Source organism: Platichthys flesus, chromosome 9, assembly GCF_949316205.1.
Source record: "Platichthys flesus chromosome 9, fPlaFle2.1, whole genome shotgun sequence".
In the NCBI taxonomy this organism is placed as follows: domain Eukaryota; kingdom Metazoa; phylum Chordata; class Actinopteri; order Pleuronectiformes; family Pleuronectidae; genus Platichthys; species Platichthys flesus.
Genome location: NC_084953.1, coordinates 6,719,283 through 6,745,064, shown reverse-complemented (window position 1 = coordinate 6,745,064; position 25,782 = coordinate 6,719,283). Strand labels below are relative to the sequence as shown.

The window sequence follows — 25,782 nt, the reverse complement described above, 5'->3', positions numbered from 1 at the left end:
ACACACACACATACCCACACACACACACACACGCACACACACAGAGAGGATTAAAACCCATTTTCAAGCTCCCAGTTCATATTCACGACAAACCCTGAATCAGCAGTGAAGCGTCTCTCCCTCATCTCATCCCTGCCTGTCCTCCATAGTTACCTAAGCAGCGGCCACCCCTGGACTCAAACCCTTGCTGACACGCGAGGGCGCCGAGCCGTGCGGATTGTGCACGAGTCTCTCTGCGGCTACGGCTCCTGTAGCGCCCCCTTGAGGCGGCCGCGTAGGAGTGGTAGCTCTGAGAGGCCAGGTTGTGGTACAGCTGCTGGTAGGCGCTGCGCTCGGGGGACGACTGAGACGTGCGGTAGCCGTACGAGTAACTTTCATAGCTGGGCAGACGCTCCAGGCCGGCGCAGGATTTGCCATCGCCCAGCAGGTGGCGCCCCGGCGGGCAGGTGCACTTGTAGCTGCCCGGGGTGTTGACACACTGGTGGGCACAGGGCTGCGGAAGCCGCTCGCACTCATTTATGTCTGCCCTCAGCACAAAGAAAGACCAGCACCGGTAAAAGACAGAGTGACAGAGGAGAAGGAGAACAGGTACACAAATAATAATCGATGGAGAGAGAGAGAGAGAGAGAGGAGGGGAAATGAAAAGGAGATATGAAATGGTGCAGGCCATGAAAACAGAGGAGAGAGATGAGGATGAGGGGGGGGGGAGAAAGGGGATATGTTAATTACCCCTCTGTTCGACAATACATTTCCACGTCTCTGAGACAGAAATGTATCGACACTATCAACACATTTGTGGAATTTGAATGAGAGACTGATTTGATCTCATCATATCAAAAGAGGTTTGAAGAAAATAAACTTCAATATTTCATGTAGAGAAATGCCATTACAAAGCAACACCAGGAAATAGCCAGATTCACACATAAAGGGGAAGTTGGAGAAGAGGGAAAAGAAACAGAGTGAGAGACAGAGCTGTGAGGTGGTGGTGCTGGTCTTTTTATGTCCGCGTGTTTCAAAGGAGGAACCGTTCTCTTTCAGGTTCCCTCCCCGGAGTCCTCTCTCACCCTGACTCTTATCTGACAGTTTGGACAAGGACACTTAGAATCAACCCTGGGATAGTAAGTAGGACACCATGCATTAGATCTCTGTAATGAAGAAAAAGGTCTTTGCATTGATTGTTAGGAGTTAACAAGCCATTTCAGTTGCAGCGTTTTAAAGATGGAAGCAAGCGAGCGAGCAGCAGGACCCACTATCTGAACTAGGCTGCAGAGGAGGTTATTTTAGACTTTCAACAGGAGTGAGTCACCCACACAGAGAGAGGAGGAGGAGGACGCTGGCAGAAGCAAGAAAGCTGAGCAGAGCAGAAGTGTTTCAAACTGCTGGCCGATGCTGAATATCCTCAATTAAACACAGTTTCACATTAGACAGTGAGCAGTGAGCAGTACTGAGCTAATTCAAACTAAAGAAGCAGTTTTATTATGTCATCAATTATTAACCCTGTCAAGGACGTTATGTTTTTAACCCTGTATTATAGTTAATGTTTTTTCTGCAGGACAATGGAAAAACTACTCTTTTGACGTTTTCACATTCTGGGAATAATTCCTGAATCTTGATTTGATATTTAAAAGTGTAATTTGGTGCAAATCCCAATAAAACTCCAGATCTGGTGAATTTAAATGTGGTTTCCTTTGTCCATCACTGATGAGGTGGTGACTCAGTGTAAAGGAAACATGAAGCATGCACGTACCGACACAGGCCCGTCCCACTCCCTGAGATCTGTAGCCACGTGGACACGTGCAGTGGTAACTGCCTCTGGTGTTCTCACAGATCTGGTTGTATCTGCACTGGTGGGTTCCATCCCTGCACTCATCGATGTCTACAACAGACAACAGACAACAGACAGCACAGTTCAGTGTGTTAACCCCATGAATGAAATCTCTTAGAGTCTGTGTTGTTTCACATTTGTCCATCAGCTGATTCTGTCCAGCTTACTAACGCCACTCACCTACACACGTCCCGTTGGCACCTTTGGTCATACCGCTGGGACACAGGTCGATACAGGTGTAACCCCCGCGTGTGTTCTTACACTGTTGATCTGAACGACAGACCCTCTGTCTGCACTCGTTTATATCTGAGGCGCAAAGAGAGAAAAGAGAAAAGGCCCGATCATAAGAGCAGAAATAAGGCAGAGTAATTTCTTCTAGGAAATAAAAAACATCATAACAATAATAATAATAGTAATAATAATCAATTAAATGTATTATAGTCCAAGAGCAATGCTGAATTGTACATCAGTTCAAATCCAGCGTTTGTATCCGGGGCAACTTTTCAAATAGGATTAATTCTAAACAGTGTTTCATTTATTTGTTTACAGCAGCAGCTCTTCTGGTTCAGGGAGCAAGGGATCATGGGTAATATCTGCCATTCAGTTGTATTTCAGTTCAGTGTCAGATCTCTGGGCAAAAGAGTGATTTTCTCTCTCTATGAAACTAGGACACGGATCCCAATAGAATTCGTGTGTGACTGCAGGGGGCGCTGCTGCTCAGTTAAAAGTTACACAGTGTTGCTTTAATGTTGAAGATCACAGGCGAAGCCGGAATCTCACCAACGCAGCGTCGGTTCCTGAGTTGAAATCCCGGTTCACAGGCACAGCGGTAACTGCCGATGGTGTTGAGACAGTGCTGATTACACGGGTGAGACTCCTGACACTCGTTCACATCTGAGACACAAAGGACAACGTGAGGATTAGGAACATTCATGGGAGCCCCCCCGGGGTGATCAGTGAAGCGTGCTGACGTACCTGTGCAACTGAGACCGTCGGCTGTTCTCCTGAAGCCACGCCCACAACGCATGACACACCGGTAGGAACCAATGGTGTTCTCGCAGTCCTCTCCGTCGTGACACACGTTACCGCCCAGTGAACACTCGTCAATATCTAATAGAGGGGAGAACAGCGGATAGACAATGAGTACTGTGAGTGTGAGTGTGTACTTGTACTTATATATTCGTGAGGGAAGTTTTGAGCATAGACCCGACAGAGGGAGGAAACTTTTGGAAAGTTTTTAAGACTTGGTTTTAGGATTAGAGTTAGACTTAGGTGAGGGTCAGGGTTTGGCATTTAGATGTGATGCTTAAGGTTTGCCTCACCAAGATAAAAGTACAAAAATGTGTGTGTGTGTGTGTGTGTGTTTGTGTTGTGTGTTGTGTACCCTGACAGCTCCTGCCATCAGCTGAGATGGTGAGGCCTCGGGGACAGGAGCAGTAGTAGCTGCCCATGGCGTTGTGGCAGGTGTGCGAACAGGGGTTCCCGACCTCACACTCATTCTCATCTACAGCACATGAATGATATATAAAAACACAACAACCGGAAAAGATTTCATCACATGATCAGAAAGTCTAGAATAAGCAGTTCAATCATCTATCATCAATCTTCATAAACAGACATTACCTGCACAGTAGGGCCCAGCGGTCACCAAAGTGAATCCCTGAGGACACTGGTTACTACGATCACCTGGAATCACATCAACAGTTCATCAATACACTAAGTTGAGTTTGTGACACAACAAAAAGGAAAAGGTAAAATACATAGTAGTAGTATCTTGACCTTTTGTGATGACCGCTTGGATGCTGTACTCCAACACCTCCTCCAGAGGGTGGTATTGAGCGTCAATGGCCGTGGCGTGCAGCATCTCCACCAGGTAAGGCATCTTGCCCTTGGACACGTCGTAGGAGATTGTGTGGTTCCAGGAGTAGGGCACGCTCTGCCGGTCGATGCTGAACATGCGAGTGGACAGAGCGTACAGCTGCCCCGGGCCGGTCTGGATGTAGTCCTCTGTGTAATCCTGCAGAGAACACGATGCATGTGAGGCAGCTCCGAAGCAACTTTTGTCATTTTCTAACCGATTCACAAACCTAACACAGGACGCAAGACCGTATCACCTACATTGATTATTTCTGTACCTTGATGCTGATGTCAGCATGTGAGGGCAACTGTAAGATGTGTCCGTTCACTACGATGTCCAATAGCAACGCTCCATCCGAGTCCAGGCCTCTGGAAATGTGGGTCATCCTCAGGATCTCACCTAGAAACGAGATGTGTCACATTTCAACACTAGTACTGAACATCAACATCATCACACAGTTAACAGGCTAAAGACTTGACCCACTCTGAGTATTTATATACGATGTAGCTCTGTTTTTTTACATCAATAAGTACAGACCCACGTCCACTCTTACCTGTAGCGAACTCCACCTGTGTCTCTCTCCGGAAGATGCCTCCTGTCAGCGTGTAGCCGTTCACGGCCCCGCCCACTTCCTGTGCCGTAGTCCAGTAAACGGGATTCAGGATGGAGATGAGCTTCCTCATTGCAGGACCTTGAATATAAAAGGCATTTCAGTGGAAGATGACATTTAATAAAAAACTGAAGAGAATAGATTTACTACTTCAGTGAAGGCAGGTATCACAAGTCTAAAGCAGACCATTTTCGGACTGCTTTAACACCGACGGCTATAACAATGCTGTTTCACCAGGCGACAATAATTCAGAAGACTGTACAACAACAATGACGATATATAAACCGAGCAGCACCACAACGACAGGAAACATGGAGGAGATCAGGAAACGCAGCTTGATAACAGAAGTTATAAAATCAATAGGTGAAACTGACCTAAAGTCCTTGGGATGTTAGAGATAGTGGCCTTGATGATTCTGCCCCCGGTCTTGCTGTCTGTGATGGTGGAGTTGAGGATGGCGATGCCAAACTCAATATCGTTGATGTTCCCTCTGATGCTCCCTCGTGCCGTCTGGGGCCCGCCTGATAGAGAGACATACGGTATCATTAAGTGTTAATGACCCACAAACACACATATGCAGTATTTTTGAGCGCGTGTCTTACCCGGGCAGGCCGGCGTGTTACACTTGGACAGCTGGGAGGAGTCGCCCGAACACAGGCGCCCGCTGTTGCTAGAAGACGGGCTGTTACAGAGACGGACGCGGGTTCTCTCTCCACCTCCACAGGAAGCCGAGCATTCTCCCCACGGCTGCCAGGAACCCCAGTTGCCATCCACTGTGATGATACAGCCGGGAAATTAAAAAGTCAGTAACACACACGTCACAGGAAAACACACACCCCGCAGGGCGGTGTTCACAGTTGTACACGTGCGGACTCACCGGGGCAGTTTGCTGTGCTGCATCTCTGTATCTGTGTGTCTGCCCCTGCACATGCTCTCCCACCATTGGCAGGTCTGGGGTTGTCACACATTCGGTAGCGCCTCATCTGACCTCCATTACACGTCTTACTACAGCCGCCCCAGCTACTCCAAGGACCCCAGTTACCACTGACTGTCAGGAAATAAGGGCAAAACGTCAAATATTGTGCAAAGCAACCAGGCATAAATACAAATAATACAAACAAAAAAATATATATATATATAATATATGCTTCTTTCGGCAAATCCAGTAAAAGTAAAGTCTACTCACTGGGACACGGGTCGCTGTTGCAGAAGTCAATATGCACGTCGTTGCCCTCGCACTGCCGGCCGCCATGCTGAGGGGCGGGGCTGGCACAGAGGCGTGTCCTCTGTCTGGTTCCGCCTCCACAGGAAACACTGCAGGCTCCCCAGCTCACCCAGGACGAAAACTTCCCATCCACTGGAGGAAAGTGAGGATTTAATATTTGAAACCGGATTTACATCCTCTGGGGAACAGACATGTGGATATGGACTGAAAACTCCTTTAGTCTACAATTCCTGAGCTCTCACCAGGACAAGGCCTCTCCTTGCACACTTGTGTCTGGGTGTCTGTGCCCTCACACTGCAGCCCCTCGAAGGCAGGAGGAGGGTTGTTGCACAGTCTGATCCGGGACTGCATGCCCTTACCACAGGTCTCACTGCACGGGCTCCAAGGAAGCCAAGAGCCCCAGTTACCTGACACTGCAAGAATACACACATATGTATAAAGCTTATTTATTGAGCATCAAGCCAAATGAAATCTCGAATAAAGCTTGTTTATTGAGTTATGACCTTTTTTATGATGCAATCAAGATATAATAGATAACACATTCATGCCGGTTGCAGCCTCTCGTACAACAGTTGATATTTTTGGTTGCAGCTGCAGAAAAGGTCTTTCACCTGGACAAGGTCTGACGCTGCACATGATGACCTCCACTGCCTTCCCCTCACACGGCCTCCCCCCATGCTGAACTGGAGGGTCACTGCAGGTCCGGACCCGGGTTCTGTTGCCCTGACCGCACGTACGAGAACACTCCTCCCAGAGTGACCAGTCTGACCAGTTACCATCCACTAAAGAGGGACACAGTTACAGGTCTTATTGAGGCATGCACCACTGGCACACGGCCTGAAAGAAGAGAGTCTAATCCTCTAATCCTTAAAATAATTCTCACCTGGACAAGGTTTTCCCTGACAACCGCGTGTTTCTGTCTCCAGTCCGGCACAGTGGCGCCCTCCATTGGCAGGTAGGGGGTTGTTACACTGCCTCTGTCTCTTCTGAGCCCCGACACCACAGGAAACACTGCAAGGACCCCAGTCTGCCCACTCTGAGAAGCCCCCATGAACTGGAAAACACATCAACACAGGATACTATTTGTTTCATTTTGTTTTCTCCATCAAACTTTTATTACATTTCTTTAACTGTGATTGCAGTGAAAGAAACGATCCCCTCTTGGAACATTTATTGTAGGTTCAAATGGAAGCTGGCTCAAAATAGATAAACAATGAAAACTACCCATGCAGTGTTAGTGCAGCTCACCTCGTACGGTGAGTATGACCCTGACCAGCACAGACCCAAGTAGGTTTCTGGCCACACATTCATATTCCGACGTGTCCTCCTTCTGGGCGCTGCTGATCCTGAGGGAGCCGTTAGACAGGGTGGAGAAGCGGTCGTTGGCCAGCAGCGGCCGCCCCTGCCGGGACCACTCTATCTTGGGCGTAGGCTCACCCTCTGCCTGGCACTTGAGCAGGACCGTGGTGCCGGCATCCACCACCGTCTCAACTGGCTCCACGATGATGGTGGGTGCACCTGGAAGAAGAAGGTGGGAACGTGTGATTTAAAGTATCTAAAGGTAAATTCCACTCGCTGTGCACATCAAATTTAGTTAATAAACATGGGGAATCCTGAAGAAATAACCCAGATAACTTGATCGATCTTATGTTAAATAGCACTGACACTTACTCTGCAAGGTTAGTGTGACACCTCTTTCCACGACGCCAGCATCATTTGTTGCCACACACATGTAGTTGCCGGCATCTTCACCCTGCGTAACATTTCATTATCACAGTTACTAAGAAACATCTAAACAAAGTACAACAACTCAAATGTCCAACTCTCATAGTTTTCCTACCACTGTGCCATAGATGGCCAGAGAGCCGTTGCCCATCTGACGGATTCGGTTGTTGATCTGGATGTTGATTCCTCCTTTGCTCCACTGGATGGTCGGCAGGGGGTCTCCCCGGACCTCACAGTTCAGGATGGCGTTGCCGCCCAGAGGTTCGATCCGGTTGGAGTGGAGATCCCCATCGAGGATCGGAGGCTCTGAAGGCAGACAAGAGAAAGTGAGTCCCACACATTTGCCTGGACATTAACGGGTCAGATTCTGAGCTGAACAAGTGAAACAGGGTGAAAACTTTTTCGTGGTTTTACCTTTAACGTACACGAATCCCAGAGACTTGATGGTTCCCACGTTGTTTTCTGCCACGCAGGTATAAGTGCCAGAATCGTCTTTACTCACTCTCTCTATCACCAGCTCACTGTGGCCGTTCATCTGATCATAGTGAACTATTAACAACATGCAGGAGAAGGTGATATGAGTTATTGATTTTAATCTAAGACATATAGCTACATCTCACTGTGATTTTCCTAAAGAACAGAGCTGCTCTCTAACCTGGGACGATGTTGTTGTTGAACACCCATGTGATTCTGGGTGCTGGGACGCCACTGACCCCACAGGCCAGAAGGAGGCGCTCTCCCTTGTTGAGGGCCACGTCTCCGAGCAGCTCAGTGAAGACAGGGTGGGTGTGAACCGACAGGGTGACCGTGTGACTGTCCTGCCCGACTGCATTAGTGGCAACACACGTATACGAGCCTTCGTCATCAGGCTGGTAGAGAGGGGAGATGAAGAGAGGAGGAAGATTGAACATGGTTCAGCTAAGTCAATTTCACTCTCTACAAAAATCTACAAAAATAAGTAATAGAGAAAGAATTTGTTGTATTTTCTGTTTCCCTACCTGAGCAATGTCTATCACCAGCTCTCCAGATGGCAGGATGGTGTACTCCCCTGTGGTTTCACTGAGGGCGCTGCCATCCTTCTCCCAGGACAGGATGGGCTGAGGAACCCCGTCCGCCACACACATCAGCTGGGCCTGACTGTTCTCCACCACTGCCACCTCCAGCTCCCCGCCTCGGATCGAAGGAGGGACTGCAAACGTAAGAGTTTTTTTTAAAATATCACATTAATCCTTAAAGGAAAATTCTACTTATGGTTTTAAAGAACAATACAATCAACGAGGATACTAATGACATTTTACATTTTGAGCCAGTGGGTCAGATTTTGTAGCAAATGAACTGTATCCCTTTATGGCACAAATGAGAAAATGCCATCCAGCAAATAATGGAAAAGGTAATTTTAGAGATATCCTGCGGTAAATGCAAACGCTCTTTAATCAGTTTCATTAATTTAACAAGATGCTAATGTTTAAAGTTGCTGTTATAGAATTTAGTCGTACAGAGACACGGTAAAGATGCATTTAATTACAGCCACACATAGAAAGTAGTGTGTTGTTTAAAATAGTTAAATGACTGAAACGTACTCTGCACAGTGAGGCTCATCTCCAGGCTGACAGTTCCCGCTGCGTTGGCCGCCGTGCACGTGTATCGCCCGGTGTCACTGGGTTGGATGAAGGCGATCTGCAGAGAGCCTGAGCTGAGAACCCGCTGGCGCACCGACTGGCTGAGCGGCTGTCCGTCTTTGTGCCACGTGACAGAGGGAGGAGGGGAGCCGTCGGCCTGGCACTGCAGCATCACAGAGGAGTCCACGGGTGCCAGGTACTTCTGGGTCTCTGAGCTGATCCTGGGAGGGACTGCAGGGACAGAGGTATCACATGCCGTCAACAGGAGGACATATCAGCAAAGAGAATGAATCAGGGTCCGTTTAAAAACGTCAAACGAAGCCAGGGGAAATGTTTCTCATCTAGTTAAATAATTTATGTATCATCGAATTAAAGTGTGTAAATCTCCATTTATACTGTATTTACGACCTGTGTCAGTCAACGCATCATGATGTACTGGAGTGAAATTCAATAATACTAAATATATAGAAATGTCATTATTTGGTCAGACGATGAAATACTGCTACAACATACAGTATGTTAATCTGTGACCTACCTTGTACTTTGAGTTTGGTCTTTCCCAGTGCTGTGCCCGCCGGGTTTTGAGCCACACATATGTAAGTACCAGAGTCTGACACAGAAGCCTTGGAGATCTGCAGACTTCCATTAGGCAGCACTGTGAATCTTCCACCTAACGAAAAGCAAAAGACCTCCTGTTACATCTTACTACTCACAGATTACTGACCCACATAGAGGGGATGAGGTACCTGTGGTGGGTATGTTGATACCCTCCTTCTGCCAGTTGATGGTTGGCCTGGGTGAGCCTGTGGCCCAGCAGGGCAGAGTCACAGGGTTATTGAGGATAACATCCAGGGTTGGTGGGTGGGACTTGATCACTGGGAGCTCTGAGGAGAAGCAGGAAAAGGCCAATGTTCAGAATGATGATGAAAATGCAACAAAACTACAGTATGAAAAGCACCAAGGCAATAAACTTGACATGTTTTCTTGAGGGGTTTCTTACCTAGCACTGTGAGCTGCACGTGGCGTTGGGTGGAGCCTGCAGCATTCTTTGCCGTGCACGAGTAGCGTCCGGCATGACTGAGCTCAGCTGAGGTGATCTCTACTGGACCTGCGTCGGGATTACAGGTACGTGTTACTGCCTTGATGTCTGGTAGCAATCTAATATCATCTATCACTGACTGAAGCTTGTTGACGTGATGTTATTAGTGAAACTGACCTGAGGGCAGGACGCTGTATCCTCGTCCCTCTTTATTCAGCTTCATTCCGTCTTTGCTCCAGTGAATCTCGGGCTGTGGGACGCCGGATGCAGTGCAGGCGATGACCACTGGGGATAGTCTGATCACAGTCAGTTCAGTGGGCTCATCTGCTATTGACGGAGGAACTAAGGGAAAATAAGTAAAATTAGTAATTTGAAAATACATGTGCAGACATTTTTTGAGTTTAACACGATGCAACATTGAATTGGAATCATGAAGCTGTAAAAGAAAGCGGTATTTCTCACCATGCACAGTGAGGTTGATGGATCTGGAGTGTTCCCCTGCCTCATTAGAGACCACACACTCGTACACTGCGGTGTCCTCCACTGTGGGCGCAATAACAACCAGGGAGCCGGATGAGAGTAATCTGGAAATAATGACAAAGAGGAGAAGTCAGTATTTGGAGGTAGTATGATCAAATAATAATTATGAAATGATTAGAAACTTAAGGATTTGTGCTTTTTGTGCAGCCTTGAGCTTGAGTTTTTTAAGATCTTGGATGAGGAAGCAGAGAGGGAGAAAACCTGGATCAACCTGTACATATTCTGGTTCTGGTCGGTGTTCATGGCTCGACCATTCTTAGTCCAGCTGACCGTGGGTTTGGGGATGCCACTGGCCTCACAGGACAGGGTGGTCTGCACGTTGACTGTGACCGTGACGTTGGTGCGCCCGTAAGCGATGGAAGGAGGCACTGAAACAAGGAAACAACAGAATAACTGGGTGACTGCTGTATTTGTGGCTGATGGAGATAATTTAAAAAAGCAGATATTCCACAACCAACCATAAACTTGCAGATCCACTCTCTTGCGTTGCGTCCCGGCCGGATTTGTGGCCATACACAGGTAGCGGCCTGTGTCGGTCACCTGAGTGGAGTGGATGTGTAATGACCCATCCTTCACAAACGTGTACCTGTGCACAAGTTAATACGAACTTTGAGGAAAATCCAAAAATAGAAATGGAGAATTGACTCTGTGGGACACACGGCTTTACCTGGGGTTGTTTCCTGACAATATGGCCCCATGTTTCCTCCAGGTCACACGAGGGGGTGGGACTCCACTGACGATACACTCGAGCACCGCCGGCTTGGTGATGTGTACTGACACTGTCTGGGGGCCGTCCTTGATAGTTGGGGCCACTGAGGAAACAAGTTGATATACATATACATTTTTTCTCGAGAACTACTTAAGGGAGAATTACAAAAGATAGTACTGTAGGCTAAAAGCTGTAGCTGTACCATTGACAGCCAGGTTAAACTGCCGTGTGGTCTTGCCAGCGACGTTACTCGCAACACAGGTGTACTGAGCTCTGTCGCTCAGCTCTGCCATGTTGATCTGCAAGTAGCGGCCACTGGACAGGATACGCACTCGGGCAGAGGCCTACACAGAAAACACAAAGAGTTATTAGTGAATAAACTTGAGGGAAGTCGCGCATTTTACAGAGATTTGTTTGTGTATTTCTGACCTGCAGGGGTTGGCCATCCTTGAGCCAGGTCAGAGTCGGAGGTGGAACGGCATCAGATTTGCACTCGAGGGTCACCTGTCTGTTCTGCAGCACTGACGTGTTCTGGGGCGTGCTCTCCCCCGCGATGTTCGGGGGGACTGTTACAGAAAAAACATGGATCTTATAGACAGATGTCATTTTAAATATCTTATTTTTCACACTTTTTCCTGATAAAACAGAGAAATGTATTAATAAATCGATAAAAACTATTCACCTTCCTTTTCTGTAAATGTAATATGTGAAAATGATCCTTAAGCATTGATTCTTTTAAAACATTGTGTACGGTGCACTCTGGGTTACCCACCGTGCACTCGAACCTGGAACTCCTTGTCATCATCTCCTGCTGGACTGTTGGCTAAGCAGCTGTATCTGCCGGTGTCCTCCAACTAAGCACAAGTGTAAAGTGTGTAAGTGCAATGGAAAGAGACACAAATTGCTTATTTTACCTGTAAGGTAAGTGTAATGTGTCACAGAAAAGTTATTAAATTAACTAATTAATAGGATTTTATTGTAAAAATCTGTGCTGATTAAGTTGTAAGTGCACATGAGAGCGGAGGGTTGACGTGGCGAGTCCATGCAGTTGTCTTAATAAAGCACTGGTGGTGACTGACCTGTGCTGAGGCCACACGGAGAACTTCTCCCCCCCGCAGGAGGCGCAGACTGTCTGTCTGTGGGAGCGGGCGGCCGTCCTTCAGCCAGGTCAGGGAGGGCGTAGGGATCCCTGAGGCCTGACACTGGAGCTCCAGCACGTTGTTCACCACCACAGAGACTTCTGATGGAACACCGGAGCCCTTGATCTGCGGAGGGTCTGAACAACGTAACCATAACCACATGAGAAATTAAGGAGAAACATTGGCAGAAAGACAACATGCTACACCGGCTCTTTCAACCCACCCAGCACTTTCAGGTTAAAGTGGCGGCTCGCCTGACCAGCCGTGTTGTTCGCCACACACGTGTAGCGTCCCGTGTGGCGGATCTGGGCCTGGAGGATCTGCACAGTGGTTTTCAGGTTGAGGAACGTGAGGTGGTTGTCAGTAGTCAGAGTCGCTCCGTCTTTGATCCAGGACACGGTGGGGGTCGGGGTCCCGTCAGCGACACACAGCAGAGAAGCCATATTTCCTCGGACTACGGTCACGTCTTCGGTGCTGCCTGCCCTGTCCAGACCGGGGGGGACTGTGCAGAGTAATGGAAGATGCGTTAGGTTCATTTTGGTAATTTATTCCTATGACTTTACAAGCATGTCCCATTTTCATACCCACCATACACCTGGAGGCTGTACTGTCTGTTGTCCACTCCTGCTCTGTTTGAGGCAATGCAGGTGTAGGTGCCACCATCAGACACTTGGGTTCGTGTTATCCTGACAGACACAAAATGGTTCAACAGATTATAAATCCTGATACATATCAACTCTCACAAGTTAGTACAAATAATTAGACTACTTAACTGCTTCCAATCTATTTTTGTTCCAATTTGTCATCTATGAATAATTTTTTGGGGGTTATAATGAGAGTAAAACATGAAAACATTTACTTGTTTTTTATAGACAATGAGAGAAAAACATCTCAAGTTATTTTCTAATAATTAAAAAAAAAGTTTTGACCAAAATTTCCCACAAATGAGAAACATCAGAAGTTGTTCTGAATGCAGCAGCCTGTGTTACAGCCTCCTCCTGAGCCCTGACCACTGACCTACCGGAGCACCTGTCCAGCAGAGAGGAGCCGGATGTGGGACGACACCGGCAGGGGGAGGCCGTTCCTCAGCCAGTTGAGCTGTGGGGGGGGGGAGCCCGTGGCCACACACTCGATGTTGACAGAACTGTCCAGAACTGTGGTCAGCTCCTCAACCTTGTTACTGTTACCGTCAATCACCGGAGGCACTGAAAGAGAGAGAGAACGTGTCTGTCTCATCATGAAGTGACAGTTTAAACTAGTGCATTGGTGTAATCGAAAAATAATACTAGTTGAATTTGAAATAAACCCACCATATACGTTTAGATTGAATATCCTGTCCTCCTCTCCTGCAGGGTTAGTGGCCACACACGTGTACTTTCCACTGTCGGTGTTGTGAGCTCTGGTCACAGTGAGTGTGCTGCTGTCCGCACTGATCCCCAACACAGATACATTCACATCAACTATTTCTCATTTACGTCTTTTTTTTTTATTCTTTTTTTCTGGTGGCAGGCTCTACTGTACCTGAGACCCTTCCTCGCTTCATTGCTGATGACTTCTCCATCCTTCAACCACTGGATGGTCGGCGGGGGGGTTCCCTGAACTCGACAGACCAGCTGGATGCTTTCATTGAGCAGAACTCCCATCTCGCTGGGCAGCTCTGATCCAGAGATGCTGGGAGGGACTGAGAGATAAGCACAAGTGTTAGCAGGAGCCGGGTGGATGGGAGATGCAGATTAATTGGATCTGAGGGATTTAACAACTCTGACCACACATTCTTGTCAAGTTACATTTGAGAATGTGATGTAGAAGAATTCTCTGAGTGCATTGAGACATCACCTAGTACAGTGAGATGGTAGCTCTTGCGTGCGTTACCCTCCACGTTAGAGGCCAAACACGTGTATGTGCCACCGTCAGAGAGCTGGGACCGGGCAATCTGAAGCTTGCTGCCCCCGGAGAAGATGTGCATCTCCAGTGACTCTGAATTCTCTACGGAAACATGAAGTTCAGATGTTTGTTATCAGTGGACAAAGATATATCACCTTTCCCAGGAGGACAACAGATCATCAGATGATAAAACTGTTTTATATCGTTGTGATAATGCAGACATACCTATGGGTCGTCCATTCTTCATCCAGGTGAGGCTGGGAGGAGGGATACCAGTAGCATCACAGGTGAACGTGACTGGGTTGCTGATGGTTTCCAACACATTCTCCTCCGCCGGGCCGTCGATACTGGGAGGTACTTCAGAGAGAGACAAGTCCCCTCTTTAATATTGTTAAAAGGGTCAAACACTTTCTTAAACGTGTGTTTTAAATCTAGAATAAGTTACCATAAATATTCAAGTGGAAGTTCTTGTCCACCTGACCAGCAACATTGGTGGCCTTGCACACATATTGTCCAGTATCAGACACCTGGAGGACAAAGGAGACGCAGGAGGCAGATGAAAGAATAAGAAAAAGAAAGTTTAACAATATGTAATTGAATTAGTTTTGCAGAATTGACCACGCTGTTGATGCTGAGGTTGCAATTGCAATAAAAGCAGACTTGAGATATTATTTTCAAGTGGCAAAAAAACATAATGAGGCCACCGTGACCTTGATCTTTGACCTTCAATCACCAATATCAAACCAAATCTTCTTTGAGTCCAACTGAATGTTGCCACCACACATAAAGAAATTCCCTCTTGGATTTATTTTATAAAAATGGGACGGACGTGTGGATGGAAAGAAAACAAAATGCCTCCAGCCGCTAGCTGTCACCGGCGTCGAGGCGTATTAAAAACAATGAGCAGACATCATGGCGTCCCCTCACGTCTCACCTCTGAGCCTTTGATCTGCAGCATCTGCCCCTCGGCCAGGATGCGCAGGTTGGCCGACTCCGTCACCGCCCTGCCGTTCTTGTACCAGGTGATGGTGGGAGGAGGCACGGCGTTGGACTCGCACTCCAGGGTGACAGATTTCCCCACAAGCACGTTCACCACCACAGGAGAGTCCCCATTGCTGTCGCGGATACTGGGAGGAACTGGGAGGATGAGGAGAGAGGAAAATATTCACTGGTGTGTTATTTTAGGTAAAACTAGAGGCTGATCATGAAGTCTGGCACTCGATGTGGACGAATACTGACCGAACACAGTGAGATAGATGGTCTTGTAAGCCTCTCCTGCTGCGTTCATGGCCACACAGCTGTACTTTCCTGCATCAGATACTTTTGCTTTCAGAATCTGCAGCGTACGACCACCTGAGGACACACACAGATACACACATACATGTTAAGAATCAACTGATGTTTGCACTGATTATCCTTTTACTGCAGTGTGGCTTTTTCCCACTGATAAACAACTACAGGGTTATTTTGAAAGTGACCCTGTAGTTGTAGATTATTCCGAGCTCCCAGTACCTGGCATGATGAGTGCATTGGTGTTGCCTTGAATGGGGCCCCTATCATTCATCCAGCTCAGTGTGGGAGGTGGGAAACCAGTAGCTTCACAAGAGAGAGACACAAAGTTGTTCACCACCACAGTTACGTTCTCAGGACTCAGGCCGATAATGGTGGGAGGCACTGAAAGGAAAAAAGAACAAACATTCAGAGTAGCCAACAGCCATTTTACAGATATAAGATTATCCTTAAAGAGCAGAAAAATAGTTAATCTTTGCAAATTGAATGAAGCATTCAGAGAGTCCATGTGACTCACCATGAACATTGAGGTTAAAGGACTTTTCTGCACTTCCAGCCACATTATCAGCCACACACACGTATCGTCCTGTGTCTGATACCTGAACAGCAAACACCTGAAAGATAGAGACTAATGAGTAAGAATACACATCCACTGTACGTGAGGTGTATCTAAGAGTAAGAGCAACTCTCACTTTTACCTTTAAATTACAGCATCTTGAATATTCAGTGAAGAAACATTAAAAATACGAAGAATTGCAAATAGAGTTAGGTGGATTTTTTAGAGCGAACAACATAATTAATCACGTGTGGCTGCAGGGGGTGCTGTTACTCAGTAAAAGTTAACAACATTTTAGCAAACTCACAGTTAAACAAATACTAACATCAGCACAGATTTGTCTACATTACTGATATTGCTGCTTCCTGGTTCATTATAATCTTAAAACTTCAGAGTTTATTCATATGCAGCTAAAAGTGTCCTGGTCGTTACCTGAAGTGTTCTCCCATTGGATAAGATCCTGTGGGAACTATCAGAGCTGATTGGCTGGTTGTCCTTAAGCCAGGTGATCTTGGGGGCGGGGTTTCCATCCACGTAACACTCCAGTTGGGTGGTTTTGTTGACCAGGACTGTGACCTCATCGGGCAAGTCGCTGTCTGCTCCACGTATGGACGGAGGCACTGGTGCAAACGTACAAATACATAATGAGCGACAATGAATTTAACAAATATTCTGATACACCTACTGATACTTTGAGTACTTTTACTCACATAATACTCTAACATCGTACTGAATGGAATCTTCTCCTGCTTCGTTCACAGCCACACACGTGTATCTGCCTGTATCTTCCGCCTGGGCCCTGGGAATCTGTAACACTCGGCCGCCTGAGAGAAAAACAGTCAAATCAAAGCATGAACTCTTCCTCTCTCTCTCGTTCCCTCGCTTTCTTCCTGTTAACTTCCTGCGTCTCACCTGGCAGGATCAGAACTTTCTCACCCGAGGTCAACAGGTGTCCATCTTTGTACCAGGTCAGAGTGGGAGGAGGGACGGCATTGGTCTCACAGTACAGAGACATGGGATTGTTGAGTATCACATCCCGAACATCCCCTCCAAAGCCCAGGGGAGACGTGGAGTCACCGACTCCACTGGGCCGGTTGAAATTGGGTGGAACTGAAATAGAGGAAAGACATTCAAACCCTTCTTTTAGGAAAGTTAACTCCATAGTTTGTTTGGAAACACACTTCAGTGCATGGTTCTGCATTTATCTCAAACTATAAAAATCAACGGTATTCTTTTACAATTTTAAAAAGGACAAATAAAAACACAGGGACACTCGTTAAGCCCATAAAATGCACAGAGAGTCTCAGTTAACACATTTTGCATCAGTCAACCCAGTTCACCTTGTATATTTACATCAAAGTCCTTCTCATCTTCTCCAGCGATGTTAGTGGCCACGCAGGTGTAGCGCCCGGTGTCCGACACCTGAGCGTGTTTGATCTGAACAATACGACCGTTGGCTGTAATGGACACATGCTGGTCCGGCCGCAAGATCTGAAGACGAAGAAGAGGCAATAAGGAAGAAAATCAATATGCCGTATAAATAATCACTTTATTTGTATATTATAATATAATATGTCCTATATGTCCTAGATTCATTTGAGAATATTGGAGAAGCTCCATAGACACAGGAAGCGGAATAGCTACCTGTCCGTCTTTGTACCACTGCAGTGCTGGCGCAGGGAAGGCCTCAGCTGCACACTCCAGGGTCAACGTGCTGTTGACCTTTATCTTGACCTCTTTAGGGGTCAGTCCTTCCCCTGGGATATCATTTTTGTTGATCTGTGGGGGAACTGGAAGGAAAACAGTAAACAGTTATAATTAAAGTAAAAAAACGAATATCATCAGTTCTTAGTACTAAGTAAAGGATTCTCTCAAGTCATCTCACCATAGACTTTGACCTCATAGTGCTTCAGCGTCTCTCCAGCCTCATTAGTGGCCACACAGGTGTATCTCCCAGCATCCTCTTCTTTAGCATTAAGAATCTGCAGAGTTCGCCCACCTGTGAAAGTACGAGCGACGAATGACAAACGCCAAACAGGACAAGCTATTCCATTTTATTCTACTCTCTTCATTTTGACTGTGATCTCAAACCTGGAAGCACTCGAACGTTGCGACTGGACTCGAACAGCGTGCCGTCTTTGAGCCAGGTGATGAGAGCGGCTGGGTAGGACTGGACTTCACACACGAGGGAGGTGGGGCTGCTCAAAGTCACCGTCACCTCCTCCGTGGAACCATCCGGACGCAACCCGGCAATGGTGGGTGAAACTGACGGGAGTACAACCAATCAAATTAAGAACGTAACTGTCATCCATCTCAAATAACCAGATCGATTCATGAAACGTTTCCAAATGGATTTTAAAGAGTCGTCTTTGTACCCAGGACATTGAGGTGGAAATGCCGGCTTCGATCTCCTGCGCTGTTCGATGCCAGGCAGCTGTACCTCCCGGTGTCTGAAACTTGGGCCCCGGAGATTTGGAGGAATCGGCCGTGAGATGAAACTTGGTGGCGTCCGTCAGGCACCAGAGTCTGTCCGTCCTTCAGCCATTTGATCTCTGGTACAGGATTACCTGCGAAATCATCAATGGAGATTAACACAACAGAGACATACAGATTATCTTTAATTACATGAGTCTCTTTATATATAGAGTGTACGTCACTTACCTGATGCCTCACAGGTGAGAGTGATGTTGTGCTTCTCCTTGACTTTTGTATCCACCACACTTCCCTCATTCACGATGCTCGGCGGAACTGTTGAATCAGACTAAAAATCAATTAAATTGTTCTCTCTCTCTTTCACGGTTCATCACGTCTCTTCAGGTCGATGTTAAAGCAACACAATGCAACCTTTACCGAAACAACAGCGCCTTTTTAAGCCGTACATTTAAATTTCTTGATGATTAAAAAGTTTCCTGGCTGGAAATTGATGATTAACGCTGATTATGAAAGACTTCTAGTTCAGGTTGATGAGGGGGAATGAAAGAAGAATCATTCTCTCTATTCCAAGTCAGTGAACCGTCAAACTCATTCTGAAACTGCTATCTTAAGGTTAAAAAATATACTCAGTGTTTCTTTAAAGGAAATTGAAGGACCTACATATAAACAACTTACAGATAGAGATTTGTATATGTAGAGTGACTTTAATTTTCACACAGCCTCAAGCCGCCAAAGGAAAAGCGACGATACGAGACATTTACGATTTCTCTTTACCAAGTATGTCTATGTCAAAGTTCTTCCTCTCCTCCCCGGCACTGTTGGACACGATGCAGGTGTATCTCCCAGCATCCTCCACTGCAGCATGCATGAGACGCAGGCTTCGTCCTCCTAGAGGAGAAACAGGCCAAATGTGATCAACAACGTCCACAAAAGCCTGCCCCTTTTTCTCAAAAGAAAAACATCCTGATGATGTGTCAACATCAGTTTAAGCTCGTCAGAGTAAATCGCCCTTTTCTGAAAACGAGGATCAGTAAGGAGGAAGAATTTGGACGTTCAGGCTCACAGCTGTTAAAACATCTGCAAACCAGTTTGATGAGATTCAAAATGAAATGTGTTTGTGGAAACCTTGAACAGCGTGTTCTAATCAGACTGATAAACTTTGACTCGTGGAACTTATTTGATTTGCAAACATTCTCCATTGTCATAAGCTCAGTTACAAAACGGAGATAAGTCAGAAAGCAAACACAACGACTTGGCAGAGTGAAACCTGTATTTCTGCACATGCAATTTAAGTAGTGGGCTAAAGTTCAGGGGCCACAGTTTAGTTTGGAAGCCCCTCATGGATCTTGTCAAACATCTAAAAACACAATTCAGATAAATTGCTCCTGTTTTTCTTCTCTCACAGTTCTGTCTGAACTCGGCCCCACGAGCAATGATCCCATTCCATCTAATTACTGGTGATGTGTTGCATCTGCCTGCGTCTTTGAAACCGAGCGGGGAGCCAAACAGTTCCAGTTACTGCTTTGAAAATGTGCCTCAGTGTGTTTCTTCAAAACTAAGAAAGGATTTCCTAGATATTTGAAGAATTCAGAAAAAAAAAAAAAAAAAGGGTATATTTCCTCCACAATATCAGAGAGAGTCGAGTGGGAACTCACCTGAAAGTATGCGCACTGAGCTGGTAGCTTTGATCGGCCGACCATCCTTTAGCCAGGTAATGGCAGGGAGAGGGATCCCAGCGGCCTCGCAGCTCAGAGCAACTGGGTTCTTCACAACGACTGTCACATTCTCTGGGAACTGCACCTGACCGATTATACTTGGTGGGACTGAAAAAAAGGAGAGAGAATAAGAAAAAAGGACAAAAAGGGAAATCCAACTCTTCTACATGGACTTAAAGTGAACTCTTATGATTCAAATAAAAACGTGATGATTCATACCATGAACACTGATGTCATACTTGCTGTCAGCCTGCCCTGCCACATTCACAGCTATGCAGGTGTAGCGTCCCGTGTCCGACACCTTAGCGTCTTTGATCTGCAGCAGCCGTCCTTCATTCAGGACCTTTGCCCCATGCTGGCCTGTGATAGGCCGCCCGTCTTTCAGCCACGTGACTGCTGGTCGTGGCACGCCCTCCGCGGCACATTGCAAAGTCACATCCCCTCCCTTTGTCACAGTGACATCATCGCTGTCACTGGGTGTGATGGCTGGGCGGACTGAAGGGGGGAAAGCGGGTGAGTTGGGACATATGCTTCCTTCAACAGATTCTAAAAGTGTCAATGGTACCACGTTATTTCAAATTGTATAACTTTTAACTCTAGTGCTGCATAAAATCTATGTCTGTATACCATTACATACCATAAACCTGCAGACTGTACTCCTTGGACGTGGTGCCGGCTGCACTGGAGGCCGTGCAGGTGTAGGAGGCTGCATCCGTCCTCTCAGCACTGGAGATGTACAGCTGACGACCTCCAGACAAAACTCTGAGCCGCTGATCTGACTTGAGCTCAGAACCTGGAACCAAGACGAGACTTGTCATCTGAAGTGTTTCTATTCATCCGAACACACACACACACACACACACACACACACACACACACACACACACACACACACACACACACACACACACACACACACACACACACACACACACACACACACACACACACACACACACACACACACACACACACACACACAAACAAACACAAAACATACCATCTTTCCTCCAGGTGAGACTCGGAGGTGGGATGCCGCTGGACTCACACACCAGAGTGATGAGACTTCCTTCAACCACAGTGAGATGTGACACCTCCTCTGAGCCGCGGATACTGGGAGAAACTGTAATAACAGGACGACACCAAAGGGAGGCGCACACATCTCAGTCAAACATAGAGTTGGACTCAAAATAAATGTAAACTGCAAAACACATTTACATTAATTCACATCTTCTTTCAAATTTCAAACAGTGAAATGACCAGGAACAGATGAAGGGCTTTATGATAATGTTCTTTTTGATAAAATCAAGAACCATCTTTGCAAACTCACCCCAAACATTAAGGTTATAGTTCTTCTCTGTCTTTCCAGCAACATTGGTGGCTTCACAGGTATACCTGCCTGAATCCTGCACCTGGGCACTATCCACCTAACAGCCAGATTCATACACAAATCAAGAGGTTTATTAAGAACAAACAACTGTATTTTATGAATTATTAAAATGGAGGTATATTGTAAAATTCCACTGCCACTTTATAATTTCTTAACTCTGAAGGTACCTTGAGCAAACTTCCATCCGACAAAACCGTCAGTCCAGGTTTCCTGAACAGCGGGCGGCCATCCTTGCGCCAGGAGAGAGTCGGTGGTGGGATGGCGTCGCTCTGGCACTGCAGCTCCACCGGACGCCCGAGCATCACCGTGGCATTCACCTCCTCGCCCTTGATGTTCGGTGGCACTGTGGCAGACATGGAGACAAGCTACTGACAGTGTTTCCATGACAGATTATTAGAACCCGACCAGGTTGGATTTTTGGGAGTCAAACATTTCAGAATCTGTTATATAGGCTGATACATATTAAAACATTTAAACAATTCCTCAGGTGTCACTCTCAAACCCTTGTGACAAAGAAATGTAATTGAGGCCTGATGTTTTAATTCTTTAACCACAAACTGAATTATCAATAAAACACAAATAAAACCAAATGTGCGGAGCATGAAGAAGAAAATAAACTTCTTTTGATGTAAAAAAGTAAATGCACATCTTTTCATTTACTCATAGTCAGAAACTCAAATACAAATACCAATACCAAAGACTCATGTCGGCCACTTCCTGCTCTGCAGATTCTATCCTCTTACATTCATTCTCTACTTAGATGCTCTTTGACATTAATTGACTTGGTGACTTGGCTCACTAAGCCCCTCCAAATGCTGCACACTCTTCATATTACCTCATAAGTGAAAAGAATAATTGCTTCCTGAGATGCTAAGTCGGTGTCATCTGGTGCTCTTTAAGCACTAATTCTATCTGGGGCTATGACAGCAACGTTAAACCATTTCAACATTTGTTTGTGGTGCTAACAATCAGAGTGGCGTCTTTTCCAAGAAGTCCATGAAACCTAACCTCTGGGGAAATTGCTAACATGCATGGAGATGCATAATGACTCAGGAGCGTAGAACATCCCATCAGAATGGGTTTTCTCCCCTGTGAAGAAGCCATGTATCATCACAGCTAAAGATGAGGGTTACTGACACTGCTTAACTATATTTTCCAGAAATTCAGTGAGAGACGGATATGATTTGCTTTTGGCCCTCAGCTTCTCTGGAACCGAAACACACCCGGCTCTAAACCAAATAGAAGCAAAGCATGAGAAAATCTGAACTCACTACATGGGAAGTGTTTGGACGCCTTTAACTCGAGTCAGACCATGTCTGAACTCCTTAAATATGATATGTACCTAATATAATATAACCACTTCGGATTAATCTGGTCTGGTTTAGAAAATAACCGCCAGATAATTTCCTCTGCATTACAGCTACTGGACCTACAGAGCACAAGTCATTGGGGACGGACAGAAACAGGCCCTCAGCTCAGGATCTGGCCAGACACAGGAAGCGGCTGGAGAATGGTAGCAATTACCTCAACAAAACTGCCTTTATTTCTTTGGACAAGCTCCTTTTTATGTCTCTGAGGAAATGCACGTCATGGAGATGTTTGTATTCTGCTTACTGCTGCGTATATGTAAACTACTTCCTCAGCGACATTAGCTTTAACTTGTATAACAACTGACTTGCCATCAAGCTCAGCTCTGTGCAGGAGCCTGACAATGTTTATTGAAATGCTAAACTCAGTCAAATCACACTTCCTCTGCGCGCACGTGTTTTGCTCAAGGCCTGTTTCCTTTTTTTTTTCAGTCTTTAATCTTTCCTGCTGGATCTGGTGATCTGTTGATAGACATACTACAGTTGGCAATAACCAGTTGTCAGTAAAACAAGAAGTGGAACAAGGAAAAAACAGTAAACAGGAAGGTTTTGTCCTGAGGAGAGGATCCAGTGTTTGCCAAGAAGCTGTAAATTCAGAGGTTTTACTGCCTTCAAGTTCATTTCAAAGCTTTCATCAGATATTTTCAACCACTTTTTATCCTATTTATCACATTGCCATATCATAGTGCAGTATTTTATTTAAATTGTAGTTCGAAATGAAGATGAAATATATATTTCCGCATTGAATTTATACTCTGTAAACTAATTCTGTTTTTCATACAACTCCCATTGCTGTTGTAAAACGTTGATGATTCTAGTGTAGTGTGATGCAACATTACCAAAAATAAGTGACTATTACGTTTGTTGCTGTATTTATACATATATTATATATGTAGAGTAAATTAAATGTATGTTTACATTTAAGCTGCTGACAACTTTACTCACCATAAACACGTAATTCGTACTCTCTGCTTTGTTCTCCTCCAGCATTGACGGCCACACATGTGTATCTGCCTGTATCACTGACCTGGGCACTGCTCAGTGACAGGACTCTGCCACCAGACAGCACCTAGGAGGGAGACAGACACTGATCAGAGACCAGCTGACAGTACAGACTTAAATACAAACAATACAAACCAATGCCATTGTTTGCATGGCACAAAAAATATCTTAGAGCTTCATTCAAACATGAATTGCTTATTTATTTTGTGGGTACCTGTATGCCATGTGATACACTTGCCACGGGGCTGCCATCTTTGAGCCATGTGAGGCTGGGCACAGGAACACCAGTGGCCTCACACTGCAGCCTGGCAGCTTCATTCACCACTACCGTCACTGTACCACCCCGGCTAGAGATCACCGGAGGAACTGCAGGGTACAAAACAGAAGGAAGTGGTCATAAATAAATATAGAATATTATAGCAATCTATGGGATCTGTAGGAAGCATGTCCGGTGAAAAAGTAGAGGACCGAGGTAGCTTCCATGAGGGACACCAGAAGGTAATTTCTTCCTGACACATGATCTTTTATAGTGAGAAAACAATGAGAGTAGAACCAATCCAAAACTGTCCGAGACAGGTTGAGGCAGTTGTCATGGCTCAATGACAATAATCATATTATTGGATGAGCACAAACTTCTGTTAAACGTATAAAAGAACAACAGAAAGAGTCACCCACCAAACACCTGCAGGTTGTGCAATATCTCAGCAACTCCAGCCAGGTTGACCGCTACACATCTGTATGTCCCAGCATCAGACAGCTGAGCCCGTTCAATCTCCAGCAGCTGACCACGCTTCAGCATGGTCACCCCAGCGGCAGGGGTCAGAGGTCGACCGTCTTTGTACCAAGTGATAGCTGAAGCATAGAAGAAACAGTATTTGAAAGTGCATTACATAAAAAAACATGGAAACGACATTAATTTTAGATAAACATTAGCTAATGAAGTAATGGTTAGTGGGTAGTTACTGCACAAACACAAAACAATGACTCAATAAAAAGCAACAGGGTATTTAAGAGCAGATGTTAGATGTTGACGTTTGTTGCAGAAATGTGTTGCATATAAAACAAAAGTTGCTTCAATATGTTTAGTTTTCATGATCAAAAAAGGAAGTAAACCAAAGCCAGGTGACCATCAAGGTCGGGAGAGGTTCTGACACAGAAGCAGAAAGCACACAGATGTATTTTGACCAATTAGATCATTCAGTGAATCATCAAACAAATACAATTCATTACTAAATGCAGAAACATCCCAAGAAAAAAAGTGCTAATGTTTACTGGGAAGGCTGCTGACTGGTTATCTGCACTCTACTTGGACACAGTTGTGCATCCAACTGGAAAGAAAGGCAGTGGGAGGGAAGTGAATCTGCCTGCAGGGAGTCATCTGAGATCAATTTTCCACTCTTCTGCTAATGGTTAATGATAAGGAAAAGAAGGAGAAGTGCCAAGTCCAAGTGAGCGGTCAGGGGGAACTACGCCCTGCAGCCTGGGAGCAAGCGCAGCGGAATGGAGGGGGGGGGGCGTGAGTGAGCTGTCTTACCAGGTAATGGGCTGCCTGTGGCCTTGCACTCGAGCTCAGTGGGGAAGCCTGACACGATGGTTTGGTTGATGATCTCACCAGAGTAAGGGATAGAGGGAGCCTCTGAGGGACGCACACAGTAATACACACAGGAAGAAAAAGTTGTTAGATGATGTTCTCATGTCTCCACCTAGTCACAGAGTAACGAGAGTGAAGATGTGTGACTGGGAGATGAGGGAGATCTGTGTTTATCTTCACGTTACCATGAACACTGAGCCGAATGTGCTGTTGGGCTTCACCAGCTGCATTGGTGGCCAGGCAGGTGTATCTCCCAGAATCCTCC

The 25,782-nt window shown here is 46.0% G+C and overlaps 1 protein-coding gene across 1 annotated transcript in view; it reads right to left on the bottom strand.

Moving 5' to 3' along the window:
• hmcn1 (hemicentin 1) overlaps window positions 1-25,782 on the bottom strand; it is a 75,397-nt gene that overhangs the window by 2,018 nt on the left and 47,597 nt on the right. Inside the window, exons 36-104 of the mRNA XM_062395985.1 lie at window positions 25,703-25,782; window positions 25,461-25,562; window positions 24,602-24,778; window positions 24,141-24,292; window positions 23,870-23,993; window positions 21,725-21,900; window positions 21,498-21,594; window positions 21,168-21,290; window positions 20,805-20,960; window positions 20,387-20,662; window positions 20,108-20,275; window positions 19,227-19,340; window positions 18,681-18,767; window positions 18,395-18,586; window positions 18,111-18,284; window positions 17,905-18,018; window positions 17,664-17,809; window positions 17,360-17,510; window positions 16,932-17,129; window positions 16,730-16,843; window positions 16,452-16,639; window positions 15,981-16,077; window positions 15,686-15,847; window positions 15,413-15,526; window positions 15,108-15,310; window positions 14,619-14,700; window positions 14,399-14,530; window positions 14,126-14,275; window positions 13,811-13,970; window positions 13,600-13,718; window positions 13,311-13,494; window positions 12,878-12,975; window positions 12,513-12,791; window positions 12,230-12,426; window positions 11,923-12,004; window positions 11,580-11,716; window positions 11,353-11,494; window positions 11,109-11,253; window positions 10,900-11,027; window positions 10,653-10,809; window positions 10,364-10,485; window positions 10,079-10,243; window positions 9,863-9,970; window positions 9,609-9,746; window positions 9,398-9,532; window positions 8,824-9,093; window positions 8,242-8,432; window positions 7,899-8,112; window positions 7,658-7,792; window positions 7,359-7,549; window positions 7,190-7,271; window positions 6,767-7,036; window positions 6,402-6,572; window positions 6,130-6,300; window positions 5,761-5,931; window positions 5,480-5,650; window positions 5,171-5,341; window positions 4,896-5,066; window positions 4,668-4,814; window positions 4,237-4,374; window positions 3,961-4,082; window positions 3,605-3,842; window positions 3,449-3,511; window positions 3,210-3,329; window positions 2,801-2,935; window positions 2,606-2,719; window positions 2,006-2,131; window positions 1,748-1,876; window positions 154-522 (exon numbers count right to left, since the gene is read on the bottom strand). The exon at window positions 25,703-25,782 is cut by the window's right edge and continues 44 nt beyond it. Coding sequence (XP_062251969.1) covers window positions 154-522; window positions 1,748-1,876; window positions 2,006-2,131; window positions 2,606-2,719; window positions 2,801-2,935; window positions 3,210-3,329; window positions 3,449-3,511; window positions 3,605-3,842; window positions 3,961-4,082; window positions 4,237-4,374; window positions 4,668-4,814; window positions 4,896-5,066; window positions 5,171-5,341; window positions 5,480-5,650; window positions 5,761-5,931; window positions 6,130-6,300; window positions 6,402-6,572; window positions 6,767-7,036; window positions 7,190-7,271; window positions 7,359-7,549; window positions 7,658-7,792; window positions 7,899-8,112; window positions 8,242-8,432; window positions 8,824-9,093; window positions 9,398-9,532; window positions 9,609-9,746; window positions 9,863-9,970; window positions 10,079-10,243; window positions 10,364-10,485; window positions 10,653-10,809; window positions 10,900-11,027; window positions 11,109-11,253; window positions 11,353-11,494; window positions 11,580-11,716; window positions 11,923-12,004; window positions 12,230-12,426; window positions 12,513-12,791; window positions 12,878-12,975; window positions 13,311-13,494; window positions 13,600-13,718; window positions 13,811-13,970; window positions 14,126-14,275; window positions 14,399-14,530; window positions 14,619-14,700; window positions 15,108-15,310; window positions 15,413-15,526; window positions 15,686-15,847; window positions 15,981-16,077; window positions 16,452-16,639; window positions 16,730-16,843; window positions 16,932-17,129; window positions 17,360-17,510; window positions 17,664-17,809; window positions 17,905-18,018; window positions 18,111-18,284; window positions 18,395-18,586; window positions 18,681-18,767; window positions 19,227-19,340; window positions 20,108-20,275; window positions 20,387-20,662; window positions 20,805-20,960; window positions 21,168-21,290; window positions 21,498-21,594; window positions 21,725-21,900; window positions 23,870-23,993; window positions 24,141-24,292; window positions 24,602-24,778; window positions 25,461-25,562; window positions 25,703-25,782 — 10,625 coding nt within the window. The remainder of the gene's footprint in view (window positions 1-153; window positions 523-1,747; window positions 1,877-2,005; window positions 2,132-2,605; window positions 2,720-2,800; window positions 2,936-3,209; window positions 3,330-3,448; window positions 3,512-3,604; window positions 3,843-3,960; window positions 4,083-4,236; window positions 4,375-4,667; window positions 4,815-4,895; window positions 5,067-5,170; window positions 5,342-5,479; window positions 5,651-5,760; window positions 5,932-6,129; window positions 6,301-6,401; window positions 6,573-6,766; window positions 7,037-7,189; window positions 7,272-7,358; window positions 7,550-7,657; window positions 7,793-7,898; window positions 8,113-8,241; window positions 8,433-8,823; window positions 9,094-9,397; window positions 9,533-9,608; window positions 9,747-9,862; window positions 9,971-10,078; window positions 10,244-10,363; window positions 10,486-10,652; window positions 10,810-10,899; window positions 11,028-11,108; window positions 11,254-11,352; window positions 11,495-11,579; window positions 11,717-11,922; window positions 12,005-12,229; window positions 12,427-12,512; window positions 12,792-12,877; window positions 12,976-13,310; window positions 13,495-13,599; window positions 13,719-13,810; window positions 13,971-14,125; window positions 14,276-14,398; window positions 14,531-14,618; window positions 14,701-15,107; window positions 15,311-15,412; window positions 15,527-15,685; window positions 15,848-15,980; window positions 16,078-16,451; window positions 16,640-16,729; window positions 16,844-16,931; window positions 17,130-17,359; window positions 17,511-17,663; window positions 17,810-17,904; window positions 18,019-18,110; window positions 18,285-18,394; window positions 18,587-18,680; window positions 18,768-19,226; window positions 19,341-20,107; window positions 20,276-20,386; window positions 20,663-20,804; window positions 20,961-21,167; window positions 21,291-21,497; window positions 21,595-21,724; window positions 21,901-23,869; window positions 23,994-24,140; window positions 24,293-24,601; window positions 24,779-25,460; window positions 25,563-25,702) is intronic.